This window comes from Zeus faber (genome assembly GCF_960531495.2).
Source record: "Zeus faber genome assembly, chromosome: 9".
Taxonomy (NCBI): domain Eukaryota; kingdom Metazoa; phylum Chordata; class Actinopteri; order Zeiformes; family Zeidae; genus Zeus; species Zeus faber.
Window position 1 is genome coordinate 20,975,960 of NC_137197.1, and position 18,489 is coordinate 20,994,448.

The following is an 18,489-nucleotide window of genomic DNA, read 5'->3' on the forward strand; positions in this document are numbered from 1 at the left end:
ACACACACACACACACACACACACACACACACACACACACACACTATTCTTCTAGTATCTGGAAAATCTCACTGGACTCCAAGGGAGCTCAAAGGACTACGTCAATATCCTGCGTCAATTTGAGTTGGAATCCATTTACAAGTGAGCACACAAGACCATTTTCCTGATAGCTCACATTTTTAGATTTCTTTCATGTGTGCCGAAATAGTTTTTTTTAATCAAATAATAGTAAAATAAGTGACAAATGTTAATACAGACAATATTAAAATCCTAAAAATGTGAGCTATCCTTGGGAAATGGTTCTGGCCAATGTAAATATGTGTGCTGCCTAGTGAAGGACAAAGCTCGACTTGGCCCTGACAAGGTCCTTTATGAAAGTACGCAAATTTCTTAAAGTTGTAGACTGCTCCAAGTTTATGAGTTGCTCTTCATTCACAAGAAGGTTGCCTTCAAATGTGTTTTTTTTACTGTGCCTCACTGTTCAGAGGAATGTGTGAGATAAGCTCATCTTTTCCACAGACAAGTAATACTGTGTATTGCAGGGTTAAGGCACGGCGTTTTCTTCGTCTCTGGCCACTGCGCCATTTTCTGTGTTTAGAGAAAAAGGGAATGCAAAACAGTCCAGTATTTACCCACAACAGAATTTACAGTAGCCAGTGTTCCAGTAAAAAAAATATAATTATAATGAGAATTTTCATATTTTCCCCTTCCTATTATTCACAATTTGCTCAGTCCCGTTTTGTTTACTTTTGGAACCATATCGATGTCAGTGCAATTACTACGAAAATATATTTTTAAAAGCCCAGAGCTCATTTCTATGTATATGAGCATATGTTCATATTTTCCCCTTACATTCTTTTCAGGCTGCGCATAAATATTATGCTTCTCACAGTCAATGCAATTATGTGCCCATGCGGATGGGAATGCACAATCCAAAATTAGAGTAATTATGCCCGTCTTGAGTGGTGGCGGGAGAAGTGAGAAAGGAGGGCATGGACAGGGGCTGTAACCTTGAGCACTGAACAGTGTTTATCTCTGGCACAGACGACCGAGGGGAAGAAAAATATGTTTATGTCGTTTCTTCAGAAATGAACTGTGTGGCGCGAGACAACTCATGGTCCATCTCACTCTTCGACACCGCAAATTATGGAATTTTCTATCGGTCTCCTCTCCTCAGCTTTTCTGTAACCTTCTTGTCATGATAACATTTATGAGAGCAAGGACAGACCCAAGACACAATGAACCTCCAACTGGCCTGTCCTCGTCTTGTCTGATGTACAAAGACTTGAAAAAACATTTTCCGTCTGTCTTTGAAGAGCATTAATTGCAACAGCTCAGGCCATTTTCAAAGCGGAATCTGGAAAGACATCATGTATCACACTATCATAACCTATCAGTATTCCCAGTCTGCCTGGATGGAGAAATAGAATCAAGATTGACAGGACGGAGTCATCTTGGCAGCTCCCTGGGGTCTTGTCTGAGAGATCTAACAGCCCATGTACCGCTGACATGTATTCCTGATTCAGTTTACACTGTCCAACGGCACTACCTGTGACTAAGTGACAAGTGACTAAGTTACCCCAAAAATACACCAATGACATTACACCCTTCGGGGAAAGATCAGTCGCTCCTCCAGCCCATCTGTATTGGGTGGTTAACAATATATCATAGTCTATCCATTATAACCATACGTCTTCTCATGAATCAACGTCATTCGACAGGAGAGAGGATCGAGGAAAAAACAAAACTTCAGCACTCTTTATGACTTACAGAATAATAATAATGACGATAATATAGATTTGATTTCGATTGTTAATCTGCGGGACAGGTCACACACATTCGTTTTTCTGCACGGTCCACATTTGTTTCTTAGCTTACAAATCTTGCAGAATTTAATAATGTACTTTGTTCATAAGTTGAGAGAAAAGTTAAAGCCGTTTTTCCATCCGTTTCAGTTCTCGTAAAAAAAAAAAAAAAAAAAAAGGCAATATAATACCAGGCGAGTCGCTGTCAGACGTTGTTATTCAGGGATACAAATTAAATTCATGCAAGCATACGATGGCTACTGATTAAATACACATACATGCATTAATGAATACACAAACATGATTGGTACCTCCCACTATAGTTTTCTTATGATGAATTCACTAAAATAGACCAGTCAACCAATCTCTGTGTGCAAGTGTGTGTTTCTGAAAGACAATGTTGTCCATGGCAACAAGGTTGCGCAACTATAGTGCTGTAGGTTAGCTCTAGTTACAGCTTTAACCTATCTACTCAAACGTTCACAGGAATACATATGAAGCATGTGGCTGGGTAGTAAGGAGGTGTGAAGTGATGGTAGATTGGGATGGTGACTATACAGTAGCTACATTTGAAAGAACAGGACCGTCGGGGAGAAGTCAATATGGTGCTACGAGATCACTGGCTGGAAAGTAGCGCTTTTTTGGAAGGGATACAGGTGGTCTTGGATGATGAGAGGCTGTTGGAGTCCACCGTAGGCATTGAGTGGGCAGTGAGGGTGTGCCTGGTAGGACAGCTCATTAGTCAGTGCACCGCTCTGTCAGCGGAACTAGACAGATACATACGAGCAGGCTGACAAAAAAAAAAAAAAAAAAAAAAGGAAAAACACATGCGCAAATTAGTATTCACAATCACTCACTCACTCACACCCAAAGCTGCTACCTACGGCTCAGCTGTGCTGTGGGTGTGGCGAGGAGAGTGACGAGGGGAGGGAAAGGAGGAGCTCCAGGGTCCTGCCAAGATCCTTCCTCATGGTAGAGTTGACATTTACCCAAGGAAGCCGTGGGCTGCAGCTACTGTTGCTGCCACAGAAATGATTCAACCTGCCGCCTGGAATAAGAGTGTGCTCTATTCAGGCGGATAAAGCAGACCATGGTGACAAGAACCTAGAAATCTGAGAGTTGTCTTTGTTCAAGCCAAGTCGAGTGCATCCATTCCCACTAAACGAGAGGCTTAGAGGTAATTGTTTGACTCCCAACTATTACACTTGGTTTATATCTTGTCCTCTTTGTATACACACTTGTTTTTATATATTGTTATTGATACACACTATCTTTTGTTCTATGCTTCAGCAACTTAATCTCCCCCCAGGGAATAATAAAGTGCTATCTTATCTTATTTTAATGTTCCCCTTCGGTAGCTGAGCGCCTACACGATCACATCGGGAAGATGCTTGGTTAGTAGCAATATAAGTGCACGGTTTTATTGCATAGTGCTTGAGAGTCTCATCAACAGTGCATTCAAAAAGTAATGAAACCCGTATACTTTTTCCACATTTTGTTTCATTACAGCGTTACTCTACGACAGTGTTTCCCAAAATGTGGGCCGCAGCCCCCTAGTGGGTTGTGAAGGTACTGTAGGTGGGCTGCAAGAGGTCATTTACAATAAATAAATAAAAACGTTTTTAATTTAATTTTGTAATAAAATTGATCATAAATCATCAATAAATCATTTCAGATTAAATATTTACATTAAATAAAATAATAAGAGCTAATAAAAGAAAACCATGGAATTTCAATTATTTGTTATTCTTAATTTATCTGACCAATTTTTGATCCGGATCGTATCTTATATCTCGTCATTGGTGGAGAATCGCAACAGACGCAATACCTCATCATTGGCGGGGAAAGAGTTAAAATGGAGCGGTGGCTTTCAGGTGGCAAAAGGAAAGCTGAGTGAGTGAGTGATTTGTTTTGTGCCGTTAAACGTCTCAAATATTACAGCGCAATGAGCCCAGCTGTGATGGATTTTAATAACTGCATCAGAATGCATGTGTTGAAAGATATGCAAGTGTTGGCCTGATTCAATGTTCAAATTATATTTGTCCGTTTTTTCTTCATGTAGATATTGGGTTGATAGTGTGAATATATATATATACACATACATACATACATACATACATAATACACACATACATACACACACAGTATACTGTATATATTATCCAGTGCCAAACAGCCCGGATACAGGCTTAACAATTCCCGATTTGCCCTTAATTTCTTACATTTGTTGCTTTACAAATTGTTATGTGTATGTGGATGTATGTGGATAGAAATGTTCTGTTCATGAAATAAAAATATATAGGGAAATACTTTATCTTAGTCTCATGTGTTGATCGGAGTTGTGGTTTGGGTGGGAGATTAAAAAATTTCAAATTGGGCCGTGGCATTCTTAAGCTCGGGAACGGCTGCTCTCCGGTATATCAGATTGAACTAATTTTGTCTTTCTTTCACATAAGTATTCAGGACCAATTAGAAGTTGAGTGCAAATGTGTCCTGCTTCTATCCATCATCCATGATGTGCATGTCGGCACAAAAACCAGGCCACGATGTTGAAGGCCAAGATAACATAGGAGTGGCTTCGGGGACAAGTGCGTGAATGTCCTTGAGTGGCCCAGCCGAAGCTAGACTTGGACCCGATCTAACATCTCGGGAGAGACCTAAAAATAGCTGAGCAGCGACACTCCCTATCCAATCTGACAGAGCTGGAAAGGATCTGCAGAGAAGAATGGGAGAAGTTCCCCAAATACAGCCGTCCCACATTGTCATCCTGGGTATATTGAAGAGCACAATATTAATTAACACATTTTGAATGTGACAACACATCTTCTTGGCAAGAACTGAAGAAAGGTATATCCACTCTCAAATAAATATATTGATTGATTAATTGTGCTTTATACACTGATCAGCCAAACCATAAAAATCACTGACAGTTGAAATGAATAACATTGATCCGCTCAATACAATGGCACAATGATCAACAACGGTCAAGGGGTGATATATATTAGGCAGCACGTGAACAGTCGGTTATTGAAGATTATGTTTTGGAAGCAGGAAAAATGGGCAAGCGTAAGGATCTGAGCGACTCTGACAAGGGCCAAATTGCGATGGCTAGACGACTGGGTCAGAGCACCTCCAAACGGCAGGTCTTGTGGGGTGTTCGGCATTCAGTTACAGTGGTTAGTACCTACCAAAAGTGGTCCAAGAACAACCGGTAAATCAGCAACAGGGTCATGGGCGCCGATGAGCTCATTGATGTGTGTGAGGTGCGAAGGCTAGCACGTCTGGTCCGATCCCAGGGAAAACAGCTCGCAGTCACAGACTGGTCACAGTGCCCATGCTGAGCCCAGTCCACCGCTGAAAACACCGACAATAGGCACCTGAGGGTCAGAACTGGACCATGGAGCGATGGAAGAATGTGGCCTGGTCTGATGAATCACGTTTTCTTCGACATCATGTGGATGGCCGGGGTTAGGGTCCAATCCGATAGAAAATCTGTGGGATGTGCTGGAACAACGAGCCCGATCCACGGGGGCCACACCTCACAACTTCCAGTACTTGAAGGATCTGCTGCTAACGTCTTGGTGCCAGATACCACAGGACACCTTCAGAGGTCTTGTGGAGTCCATGCCTCCACCGGTCACAGCTGTTTTGGTGGAACGAGGGGGAGCTACACAATATGAGTAGTTATTAGTGGTGGTTTTAATGTTGTGGCGGATCGATGTAGAGTACATGGAATATATTGCCGAGTAATGCTCTGGAGAACACACATGAGGTCCCAACAGGCTCAACAACCATTGAGGTGATAACACATAAGTTCATGTGTGGTCTACACCTGACCGGGGGTTGTATTTGGAACACTCCATACACTCTCAGCTAACATTGGTGTTTGTTTCATACAGGTTATGTTAAGACCAAAGCCTTGACTACAAAATGTTTCCAGCAGAACTACTTTTGCATTTACAATCTTTACTTTGTGATTCTACTAGGATGGATGAATAGAGAACGGTTCATAATGCTTCTTTGCAAGAAGAAAAAAAAAGTGTAATTTGTCATTGTCTTCAATGATCAATGAGTGTAGTCCTTTGGCCTTATGAGCAACATAACTATGTAGTTGAAACCACGGATACAAGGACCCCAATTAGGCTACAGGCCAAGTGCTGCATGTGGATACCTGGGGATTTTGTGGCAACAACATATCCAGGGACTACATTAAATACTAGCGCGGTACCTCTAGGATTAAGTTCTGGCTGAGTAGGGTGGCCGACCCACACATCCAATTCTAAGCTACCCTCTATGTCTCGCTCGACCATGTCAAATAGTCGGCAAAAACAGTAAATGTTCAAGGAAGTTCATGAAAGTATCAGTCAAAGCTGATTGAGACAGCTGGCACTCTATCAAAGGCAAGAAAAAAAAAGGATGGCAGGATGACAATGCATTTACTTGCGCATACAGGTAAACAAGTCCGACGGTGGCTTTCTAAAAATATCCATCTCAATAGTTGTGAAACCAGGGATAATGTTTCTTTGAATGTGTCTGCCACTGTCAGGATTGGGCAGGTGGAGAAGAAATGGTGAGGAGAGAATCAACCAGAGGTAGGTCCAGCGCGGATGGGGCTCTGCTTGCTCGTATGCCTGTTAGGTTTGAGCCTTGCAGGCATGACACAGCAACTTTGGAGAAAAAAGTCAGATCCCTCATCAAAGTGCTAAATTTTCAACATACGCCTCTGTTTATTGGCTGATGTGTATGCGTGCGTGCGTGCGTGCGTGCGTGCGTGCGTGCGTTTAGGACTATGTGTATTAACGGCACGACAGCCATAATTCAGAGCCGCTTGCCCTAATTAGAATTTAGCTGTCCATCTCGCACAATCTCCTTACTCTGTACACGGCTTAGCTCTTATCCGCATTTTGATATGGACCTCAGCCCCGTTTGGAGTGGTCGGGGTATGGTGGTGGTAGTGATTGCAGAGCCTCTGCACTCCTGGTATGAATGGATAACCTGGACATCATAATAAAGGGTGACACAAGGTCAGCTGCAGGCTGCCCTGAGACCAAGAGGTCATTGTCACAATCCTCTCAAACAAATCCAATTTGAAATTTGGTTTATAAAAGCTAAATGCCCATTTACCAGATTTGCACTCACGCAACAATTGGCTAGCTTATTTTCCCAATAAACAGCTTTAAACTATAATTTGTGACGCATTAAAGAGGGTATGTTCTCCAACTGATTTTATTTTGTGTCAAAAGGTGTCATGAAAGGTGACATTCTTAGGAGGGTTATTCTTGAATCTAGTAAAAAAATAATAATAATATATAAGTATAAAATATGTTCTTAATATATAGTAAGTAAATGTAGTAAAATATGTCAAAAAAAAAAAAAAAAAAAAAAAAAAAAAAATATATATATATATATATATATATATATATATATATATATATATATATATATATATATATATATATATATATATATATATATATATATATATAGCCATAAAATATATACATTTGAATTAGAAACATGAATTTTGTCTGCAAAACATCTACATCATGTATATCAAACTTTCACCATTGTCAAAATATATTATGTATGGAGGTGACACACAATGTCATAGGTACTGTGGCTTCCAAACATGGGATTGGAGGAACTTCTTGCCAATTGAGACACACAAGAGCAAAACTGTCAGAATTTGAACGGGCTAAAAGTAGATCTTGCATTTTTGGTGACGTTAGTGGCCGCTTTGGACAAAAGTGGTAGAATTTCCAGCTCCATTACGCCTCCCCACAAGGATAGAACTTGACTCCCCATGGTGTCAGGATTGATATTGAAGAGGAAAAACTGGAACAGCTTTTTGCATGATATATAGTAATGAAGTGATAACATTTACAATGTGTAATTTAATATGCCATGTTAGATTACACATAGTAAATGTTATCACTACTGAACTGATGACAATGTATATTTGTAATCACTGTATAGAAATTGTCAATCTTATCGCCAATAGTTTCATTTTGATATGGCAGCAATATAGCTGCAATCATAAAAACTAGGATACTGACGGGAAATTTTTTGAAAACACCTTCTCGTGCCTCTAGGTTGTTTAGCAGGAGCAAATAAAGGAAAACAGTGGGAACCATCTTTCTGCTGGATCCAACAGCGATGTAGTATTGATTGGTATAAAAGGGTGGAAAAAAAAAGACAAGAATAGCAGCGAAAGAAGTGAGAAGACAAGTCAGAAAAGCAATTAGCAGTCAGTAATTGCTCTCATTAGAGGAGATTTAGCGGATTCCTGGATGGATAGTATAAACTGTACTGTATAATGTGGTGTGTTGGGTTTGTGTGATAAAAACCAAGCTAGCAAAGAGCGGAAGCTTTGAGTCCGATAGCAGTGTTGCTGATAAGAGTCGGCCTATCATCGAGCCTGTGCCTTACTCCCTCGAACCCCTCGCTGTGATGAAAAAAAAAGGAGAGCGAGTCAAAGAAATGACTGCAAAAATAGTGATGAAGAGATAAAGGAATGGAATGAATTGGTGGAGCTAAGTGATAATACGAACGGAACAAAAGAAGGAATGTTGAATACAAGACTGGAGATCATAAAATAGCCCGAGAGAGATAGAACACTTTCTAGCACATACCAATCACTTCTTGTTTAGCTTCTTGTACTTGTCAGTAAGTTATCAAGTATTTTATTTCTTAAAAAAATAAAATAAAAAAATAAATCTAGCATCAGAAAAAATGATGGGAAGGCCAAAATTACATGATCTATGTTTTCTGTTTGAAACCAGATAGCCAGTGTGCCTGAAATCCTTCAGACCGCTTCCTCTCTTGCCTATCCGTCATGCTGTCCATCCGGTAAACAGGTTAGTATTGGCCAGACACCTATGAAAGGAATGCGCTCTGGATGGTGAATGATGTGGTCATTTTCTTTGCGGAAACACTTAGTAGGCACTGTTCCCACAAGAGGACAGTGCAAACTGAAGGTAAAATAAGACCACAGCCAAAACAAGGAAGAAAAATGAAAACAGAGCACTGTTGTTCTTTTTCTTGTTCTTGATGTAGTGGACATATTTTCCCTGGCACAGTACAGGACAACGCATTGGCCATACAAGACAAACGATCAGGCCGGAGCACATTAATGCTCAATGCAGAAAAAAAATAAAACACACATTTGGTTGTCTTTGTGACAAAGTATTTGTGTATAACAGGGCTGGGTATTGCTTAAAAAATGACGACACCAGTAGCAATACCAGTGATACTGATAGCAATACAGTACTTCATTCCATAGATTTTTTTCTGCTGTACCCATAATATGAATGGAAGCATTCAGCTGCCTAAAATGCCACCACTCCTCTTCATCCAAATTATTTTTTCACAAATACATTTTGAAAAGTGTTCAAATTATTGAAAATATTTATTAAATAACTGTGCAAAACTGTACAATGAAGAATTTGGGCAGTGTAATTTTAAACCAATAGCCAGTACAGGAGGAATGAGTACAGGGAGGAAAACCTCTTCCACTGTTCATGACGACACCTGACTGTTGAAAAACTGTGAACCCGTCCTTTAACAGACTGTTGTAGCTGCTGCTGCGGTAGTGGGCCGATCGCACGTCGCATTAAAGCGACGCATGCGGCGATGACCAGTGGGGCCAGTGTGAGCAAAACCACACAAATGGTCTTTTTTTTCCTAGATCTGGGTACAAAAAGGATCGAACGTAGGTATCGTTTGTCCGGAGAAGTTTCGACGCCATTCGGTATGGGGTTATTTCGGCTGAGTTTAAAAGGTAGAGTACAAATAGCCACCTCTAGTGTATAATAAAGCCTAGGCAGTGGGAAATAAGTTATAATTAACAAGACTAATGTCTGTGCCCACCTCTAACTGTGACCGAGTGAAGCAGTAATATCTGGCTCAACCTCGCGGAGCCCAATCTCATCTCATTTCCTGCTGAATCCCTGATAGGGGCTAAAGCAGGGAATTATGATAACGTCCTGGCTCACTTAATGAGTAGCAAGTGGCCCTGACCGCTGTACGTTCACACGCCACCTATTTAAACTAGCGGGGACAAGTCTTGCAATTCACTTGAGACGCCCGCAAATATAATTCACCCATAGCTGCGGCAGCAATACACAGCGCCTGCAAAACAGACGGCGCAGCTCAAAGGTCTCGCCTTCACTCTAAAGGTGATTTGGCTTCTGGCTTTTAATTGTGTGACTTTCTTTCCTTTGATGTCCGGCATTGTTTATACTTTGTACGCCGTATGGTACACTCATTATATTTGGCTTTGAAAACAAAGCCTGGGCTTACCTCTCGATGATGTCGGCGATGACGCAGGCAAACATCTGCAGACCCTCTGGAAGCTGCAGAGCCACTGGACGGCGGAGAGCAGCAGAGAGAGACACAGCAAGAGCAAAAAGAGACGAAAAATGAGTGACCATGTGGCACACACACTAATACACCCGAGACTGCAATCCCCCCCCCCCCTTTTACCACAGCTACAGTCACTAGATGATGGGCTGTGAGAAGTATAACCTCAGCTCAGTCTTCAAACTTCTAGTTCTCTGTCGCTATCTCACTTCCAACACCACACGTCTCTTTTCTCCTCGTCCGCCAGTGGTTTCACGCGCCAGGCTCTCGTTCTGCTACACGCGTTCACACAAAACGCCCCGGTGCATTGCACAACTTTAAACCCCACTCGCCCCGGCGTGACAAGGGTGCGATGAATCCAATTTCTTCAAAGCTGAAATCAGCCAACTGCATTTCGGTCGCACCGGTCCTCCTAATTCGGTGTTGTGGTTAGGGCGGGCGCTGCTTTCAGTTGAAACCTATTAAACTGTGTCCCCAACAAAAGAAGAGCCATTGATACACCCTCAAGAATAGATGGCCTTCTTCCCAGGTTGGAGAAAATTGGTTTCGCATCCCCCACACACGCTTGATAGAACTGGTCAGGACAGGTAAAAGTGTTTTTGAATCCCAAAGAACCACCACCTTCAGGAAAAACACATTGCATTCTCGGGAATGTAAACTGGATCCGCGTTTTACATTATGGACGGTGTAATTTGTAAAGTGAAATAATGCATGGTTTAAAATACATGAATCCACCATCTAAACATCAAATAAACATGATAACCACTAAGCATCAGAGATATGCTAAGAAATTGATGACATCAAGCTCAACCACATAAAGAAAGTCAGGCCATGATGCATATGGTTGCTGAACAGGAGAAGAAATAGATGTCCTGTGATTACGTTGGTCAAACAAGGAACAGAGGCAAATGGAATATGCAATCAATTAGAGAGATGCCAGGAGACAAATGAAAGAGAGGGAAAGCCAAAAAAAATCGAATTGAATGTTAGCCAAATTGTTCAAGACGTGCATGCCCAGTTTAATGAGTAAGCCCATTGCCAAATAACATTAGAGCTGCAAAACAAATGATAAAAAAATGCACTATATACGACTCTCCAAACGTGTGGTCTCGTGAGTTGTTGAAAATGGATGAGGCATCTGGATTCCACTTGATATTGATTGAAAATATGGTCAGAGATCGCATCTTGAAAAATACTAACAGCGTCCGTCCGTCCCCCCCACATCAAACCATAGGCTGATCACGACTAAATTGAGTATCCTAAGCTGTTGTCTTGGAAACAAGCAGATGTTCTTATGTTCCAAATATTCCTATTGAGTGAAAAGTGCTCAACTTGAACGAAAGCTGACAGTTAAGTTGTCTCCAAGATTCAAGAGGTTTATTCGTCACATACATTCATACATATATGCAGTGAAATGTAATGCAACGCACCCGGTGATTACACACAATATGTCAGAGGAAAATTTCTTTCTACTAGACCACTAGATTCCGAAAACGTAATACAGTAAGTCGAATACTTATAGAATAAAATAAAAATATAGAATAAAATAAAATGGAATAGGTAAAGGGCATAGACTTACATATATGGGATAGACTTATGCATATGAGATAGGCAATTATGTATATACAGATATGTGCATTAAAGTGGCATGTGAATAAAGTGAGGTAGTGTTTGTGGGATAATACAGCACAGTATACAACAGTACGGTGCAGCACTACGGTAACACCGAACAACCCAGAACAGTGACACAGTATGCGGTACAGTATGCTACATAATAGTACATCAAGGTAGAGGAGCCTATGTGTGTGGCTCAGTGAGGACCGCTGGTGAGGTCAGCATTGACAGTTCTTATGGCTTGCGGGAAAAAACTCAGTCTCCGTCTCTCTGTTCTCGCTGTGAGTGCGGAGGCGCTTGCCTGACCGCAGCAGCTGTAACAGTCGGTTGTTGGGGTGGTGAGGATCCTTCATGACCCTGCGGGCTCTGCTAATGCTACTACAAGAACGGGATTATACTCTATAAAGTTAATCGGTAGCAATACCAGTCAAATTCTTGTTACCCAACTTGATACACCTGTAATGAACATTACAAAGATCTTGAACAGTTAAAAAATATTATGTAATTATTGTTATTATTATTATTAATATCATTTTTATTCTCCTTGGCACTTTAAGGTCTGGAATAGAACAACCACGGACATGGTTGAGGTGTCGTTAGAACCAGGACGTCGCAGACATGTCGTGATTCAAGTTTCATCTTAATAGATCTCCATACGGAGCATGAATTATTGAAACAAACGACAACATTTAACCAGCAGTAGCCGAACTTTCGCAAATGTGTGCGTTTCTGTGTACCACCTTACATGGTTGAAGTCGGCGGGGCTGTTTGATGATGATATTTTATTTGATGATATTCTATCTGTTTGGTCTTTTCGTAAACAAAGACATTCTGTTCAGATCCAACCCTGTGTTAGATGCAGCGTGGCGTTCCTCCTTACTTTGCAGGATTTGCGGAAGTCGTAAGATACAAAATATGTGACCCACCGCAGCAAAACCCGCATTGTCGCGCATTTCTAAAATCCTCAAAACAAGCCGCCAAATAAGTTGAAAAATCCTTTCTAGAAAGAAAATTTGATTTTTCCAGATTTGTGTGCCTTTGTGTTTTTTTTTTTATTTTTTATCTCTCCACGTTTTTTTCAAAACCGAGTTGGATTTATAAATAGTAGATAAATGTTAAACCATTGAGTTAAATCTCCGTTTCCCGCTGAACAACGCCGATCGGTGGTTTCCATTAAAGCGACCGTCCAGATGAAGATCATTCCTCCATATTCCATGTGATGTGAAGTCACAACATTAAACCCTTTTGATAGAGTTCAACCTTTAAATCTTACACGTTTTATCGACACCTGGACTCATTGTTGTGAAGGCGGCGTAACATGCAAAGAAGGAAAGCTGACGTCACTTCCGTGAACAAGACGCGGAGCCTTCGGAAAAAACTTGATCATTAACAAGCCATAACTTTTAAAATATTTGCTTGATTCGCACAAGTGACACCTTGTTTTGAAGCTCCGATTCTCCACTTTCAAATGACGTGAACGACAAAAATGAAACGGCACCAAAAGTACCTAAAATCTGCGGTGGGTCACATATGCCAAGTCCATGATGAGTTTCATATTCTCGGAATGAATCAGAAAAATAGTATCCTGAAAATTTTAAATAGTCAAGGGAATGACATCAACCGTTTTTCAGTTTCATGGAATCGTAACCCATCGGAAAACATTAGTCCACATAGAGTTGTCACCACCTCGACTGTGTGAATGAATGAGGAGTTTTATGAACTAGGAAACTGTATTTAATCACAGAAAGACGACAAGGCTTCTCGGATTTCATGGAACCGTAACCCATCGGTTAATGTAATCCACGGAAAGACGTGACCACTAAAATTACGTTATGGGGTCATTGTTGCCCCATATGGCACCAAACGTCAACTTTCCGTCACTGTGGCTGCAGCTCTATTTGCACAGACAACACAGTGATCTATAACAAACATGGATGGTTGTTTTAAAGAAACTTAATGTACATGCAGCTTCCTACAGCTGAACATAGCGGGCTTAAAATAAAAAGGAAGAAGGCGTTTAATAGTGAAGAGTCCTTCCATAATAAGTCAAATTCCAAATTAATGTTAATGTCCAATAAATATTGTCTGTATTACATTCCAGGCAATTCATTTTCGAGTTCGTCAGTTGTAGATTGTTTGCACAAGAAGTGCAATAAAATACTAATTGAGGTAACATTTATTTATTATGTTTGTGAAATAACATGTATTTATTGTGTTTGTTAAATAAAATAATTTCAAAGTTTATGTTATTAAAAATAATTAAGAAATAAGGACAAAATCGGGCTGAATTATTGTAGTTTGATGCCGGATTACGGAAAATCTGTAAATAATAATATTTTGACAATATTACTGTAATGGCATCCCAAGGCAATGATGCCTCCAACGGGTAGCAGTCCATGGGGGTTTTTAAAATGCACTACAAAAGCAACTTGTTGAAACTTTGAATCACTTATTGTACATAATTCCTATAATAGAATATAATGTATATAGTATAGAACATATTATACAGTATAACTCAAAAGATATTAAAAAAACAACTAAAAGATAAAGGGAAAAAGTGGTCAAAATTGGCATTGAATCACAGATGGCATCGAACCTCATACTGTAGCACCACGGACAGCTTCACAGGCCGTGGCATTTCAGGTGCAGCGGCCTAGAACTTTGTAGAGCAAAATATATGAAAACAGTAATAATTTCTACATTGTAATATTAACATTCAGTGAGAACTAGAATTTCTTCAGTAAAAATTATAATATACACATTTTAGTCGAATGATAAATGAACTGTATGGGAGAGTTTTATTATAGATGTACTATAGATGTATATTATTTAAATGTTATATAGTCACTGCACATAAACCTAAAAATACTAAGTAAAACCCAGGGTCCCCCAACCGATAATTGCAATCAAACGCCAAACAAGGGCAAATTGCACTCAGCAGCAAAACTTTATGGGCGTGTTTGCCCTGCTATATCATTAGTGCAATATTCGTTTGGGTAATTCAGACGCTGAGATGTTGCAGATAGCGTGCGCAACTGATGCGCAATTCATGGTGCTATTAGCGTCCGCAATCCATTGTTTTCCTTGAGTGTATATTTCCCATGGAATCTCGTCTCTTGCGGAATATGTCATGCCACAAAATATGTAAGAAATGTATGGGATACACCACAGTGAAGGCTTGGCGGCACAACACGGAGCGGCGGCGGGCTTGGTTTCAATAAACCATCAACAGTCTTTTCATTGTCAATCCCTGTCACACCCTACATCAATAAATCAATCAACACTTTAGCAGACACCAACAAAGCAGGGACAAACTCGGCACAAAAACAATCCCTCTTCATGGCGAGGCTTGAAACAACTTCTGCGTTTGACAGCTTCAAACAATAAAAGCCTGGGAAAACAAAAAGGCCAAGATTGGCAAGTGGGGACGGTCCTGAGATGGAGCGATGGATGGGAGTAGGAGGAGAGAAATGAGGGCACATTGTACTGATAAAAGGTTACGGGATCACCAACGTACCCATCTAGACGGATAGAGATAGGTCATTACCTGAGAAAGGGCGAGTTTATTAACAGAGAAGCACACAAACTGCCATGGCTGACAGAAGCAGTGAGCAGTTTCCATTCCACTCACCTCGGCTTAAAGGTGAGCGTAGTGCTGGGTTGTGGTGTGTGCTTGTGTGTCTAAATTTGTCAGAGATCAATTGACTCAATAGCCAAACATTTGATAATGTGGTTCTAACAATATCCCTTTGCGAGACCGCCTTAAGACAACAGGTATCGTACATTTACACTGGTGAATTTACTGGCAAGAAAAGCTTTTCATCTACTGAAATGCTGTCTTGCATCACTGGTGAGCCGCTAACCCCAAGATATTCCAACAATGGCTGAAACACCATTGGGGCCCCGGCTAATGATTTAGCAAGCTCAAGTCAGCAAATTAGCATACTGGTTTCATGACGATTTGGCTAAAGATAATGTGAATGCAGAACTATGGGGTTACGTTCACGACTTTTGGAAAAATAGCAAATTAAAGGTCAGACAGGAAGTGAAAATGAGAGCAATGGCCTACTTTCAGTTGAAATGGTTTACAATTAAGCTCTCATCAGGGTTCAACAGGGTTGACCTCAATAAATGTAAATTAGTTGTAATCCGTGCGCATGCAGATGCCTGCATCTGTCTTTGCATACAGAATTGTAAAGTCCACCCCCACTCCCCGTCCGTCTGTCCGTCAGTCCACAGGACCAAGTCTTATGGGATCATATGTTTAGTAACTATCAGGAAAGAAAATCCTTTTCACAATTTATATGAAACACATGTGCACTGCGCACCTGGAAAATGTAGTGATATGAATCATCAAAGCACATAAACATTGAACCACTCATTGTATTGATGTGGTTCGAGACTGACATTTCCTCCTTGCATGCAGAACATAAATGAGCATGTTGTACAGACACAGTAGAAAAAGGCAGTGCTCGGCAGTTTGCTAGAAATGCCATTTTCATTTGTGGATTGGTAAAGAAAAGTTACGTTGCCTGTAAAATGCGAACAGAGACCGCGATGGAAAAACAGCCGATCAGTCGGTACATTTTGAGAAATAGAAACTAAGTGCCGTAACATACCTTAGATTCTTAGAAACTAACTATTAACTCACAGCAAAAACAGAGCTGGTGTGATCAGGCTGTATTTATGTGGTGAGCCGCACCATTTATTGGGCGGCAGGACAACTTCAGATATTTGTAGTTTTTAAGATCAACTTTGTTAATAATTCCAACAACTAAATGAATCAAAGCTGAATGAACTAAAACAACGTAAAAAAAAAACATGCTGTGATGTACAAAGGAACTGTGAGATGCTGTCTCTCCAAAATTGTCCAACACTACAATATCAACAATCCGCACAAAGGCTGCAGTGGCGGAGGAAGTATGTTCAGTTTATTTGAACTATGTGGTGCTGTATCACTCCTGTACGGTCTGTAATGTATCGACCAAATACTCGTTCACTTAAAAATCCAGTTAAAATTTACCAATTCAGCTTTTGGGGAGGGAATTCAACATTTTGGAAAATAAATGTGCACTGGGGATAACTGATAGAAGCTATCAGCAAAAATATTAAATGCTCCACATGTTTCTGGTTGTGGTACGGGTCATGGACATTGTGACTACTCTAACATATAATCGTATTGATAACAGTTGGGGAAAGACCTTGGAAAACCACAGGAAAAAAAAAACTCCCATTTCACTGTTCCTCTGGGGAACCGCTTTCATAGATTCAAGGATTCTGCAAACACTTGTGGCTGTCCGGCCTTTTGTTTCCGCTGCTGCACATTTTTCGTCGTGTGTTTTTTTTTGCAAATGCAATGCAGTTATTCAGTATGCGAGGGTGAAAGATGAAAGAAAAAATTCTGTGGATAGCGAAATTAAAGTTAACAAGGTTGGATGTTTACCTAATTTGCATTGAAAGCCACAACAACAGCGAGGTGATGTCTTCATTTTTTGGATTGCCACAATAAAGGCAACATTTTTTTTTAATATTCGTCCTTTTATAATATTATTATAATTTATATAATTGTTAGCGATCAGTTAATATATGTATGTGTGATGTAATTCACTTCCACAATTTTGGTGGTATCACAAATGAGTGGCCTGTGTTTTAGTGTTTTAATTAAAAACAACACAACAAACTGTTCTGCGACTAAACCTTCCTTGTCATTTTAGAATATTTTGCTTCCATAGTGACCCCTAGTACAACCGATACCAGTTACCCATGCACCAATATCATATCATATGCAATAAAAGCCAACCGGTGAGAGACAAAGGCAGGATGAACGCCGCACCCTGCATCAATCAGCCCACTATTCAAAACAACCGGTGATATTTAGACACAGTTTAGAGGCGAAGGAGCAGATGGACCCAGAGGGAAATATCGAAGGTGATTCAGGTGACGTTTGCTCTGAGGCCAGAGAGAGAGGATATGAAGTGACAAAAACATGACAAATCAAAGGCAAAGCTAGGCAGGCTGGGGTGCATCATGCGCTACCCAAATATTGTATTATCCGGCCTTGCCACATGCAAACCCAGTAGGGAAAAGAGGCAAGGGGAAAATAAAGGAAAAGGGAAGGAAGGCAAAAGGGATTATGACTGACTGTTATTTGTAAATATATATTATTTTACTGAAAACTATTGCAATTGTACCATTACATACATTTACTGTAAGCGTAGCACGTTGGTCCCTTCACCACACTAAAAAGTACTGTAGTGTACTAGTAAAGTACTGGACTGTGTCATGCGTGAACAATTGTGATACATCATTACATATCTTAACTCATGATGGGATTGGAGCTAGAATTGCTCATGGTATACCATATACTGCCATGTAATTAAATTACTAAATATATGATTCTGAATAAGCAAATATTAAGATAAAGCTGATATTGTGATTTATTACCTACAATTTCCTATAATTATCATGATAAATTATTTTGTGGCAGCCAGCCTTAAAATTAATGAATAGTTCTTAATCTTGTCAGTCCACACATGGACAGCGACTGTAACTTCTTGCAGATACTAGATGTTCTTTTGAGCGAGTCCATCTTGCAAGCGAACACCACAGACAAGAACTGTGCACACCACAAATGTTTGGAAGAAGTACACAGATACTAGCAAAAGGTTTGCCCTCACACATTCCAACTACGTTCGGTTTTAATCAGCTT

General features: G+C 40.3%; 1 protein-coding gene across 3 annotated transcripts in view; it reads right to left on the minus strand.

Moving 5' to 3' along the window:
- dph1 (diphthamide biosynthesis 1) overlaps nt 1-18,489 on the minus strand; it is a 75,677-nt gene that overhangs the window by 51,393 nt on the left and 5,795 nt on the right. For all 3 annotated transcript variants that reach the window (XM_080006476.1, XM_080006474.1, XM_080006475.1), the window contains exon 3: nt 10,107-10,170. In XM_080006476.1, the coding sequence (XP_079862602.1) occupies nt 10,107-10,141 (35 nt within the window). In that variant the 5' untranslated portion in view covers nt 10,142-10,170. The remainder of the gene's footprint in view (nt 1-10,106; nt 10,171-18,489) is intronic.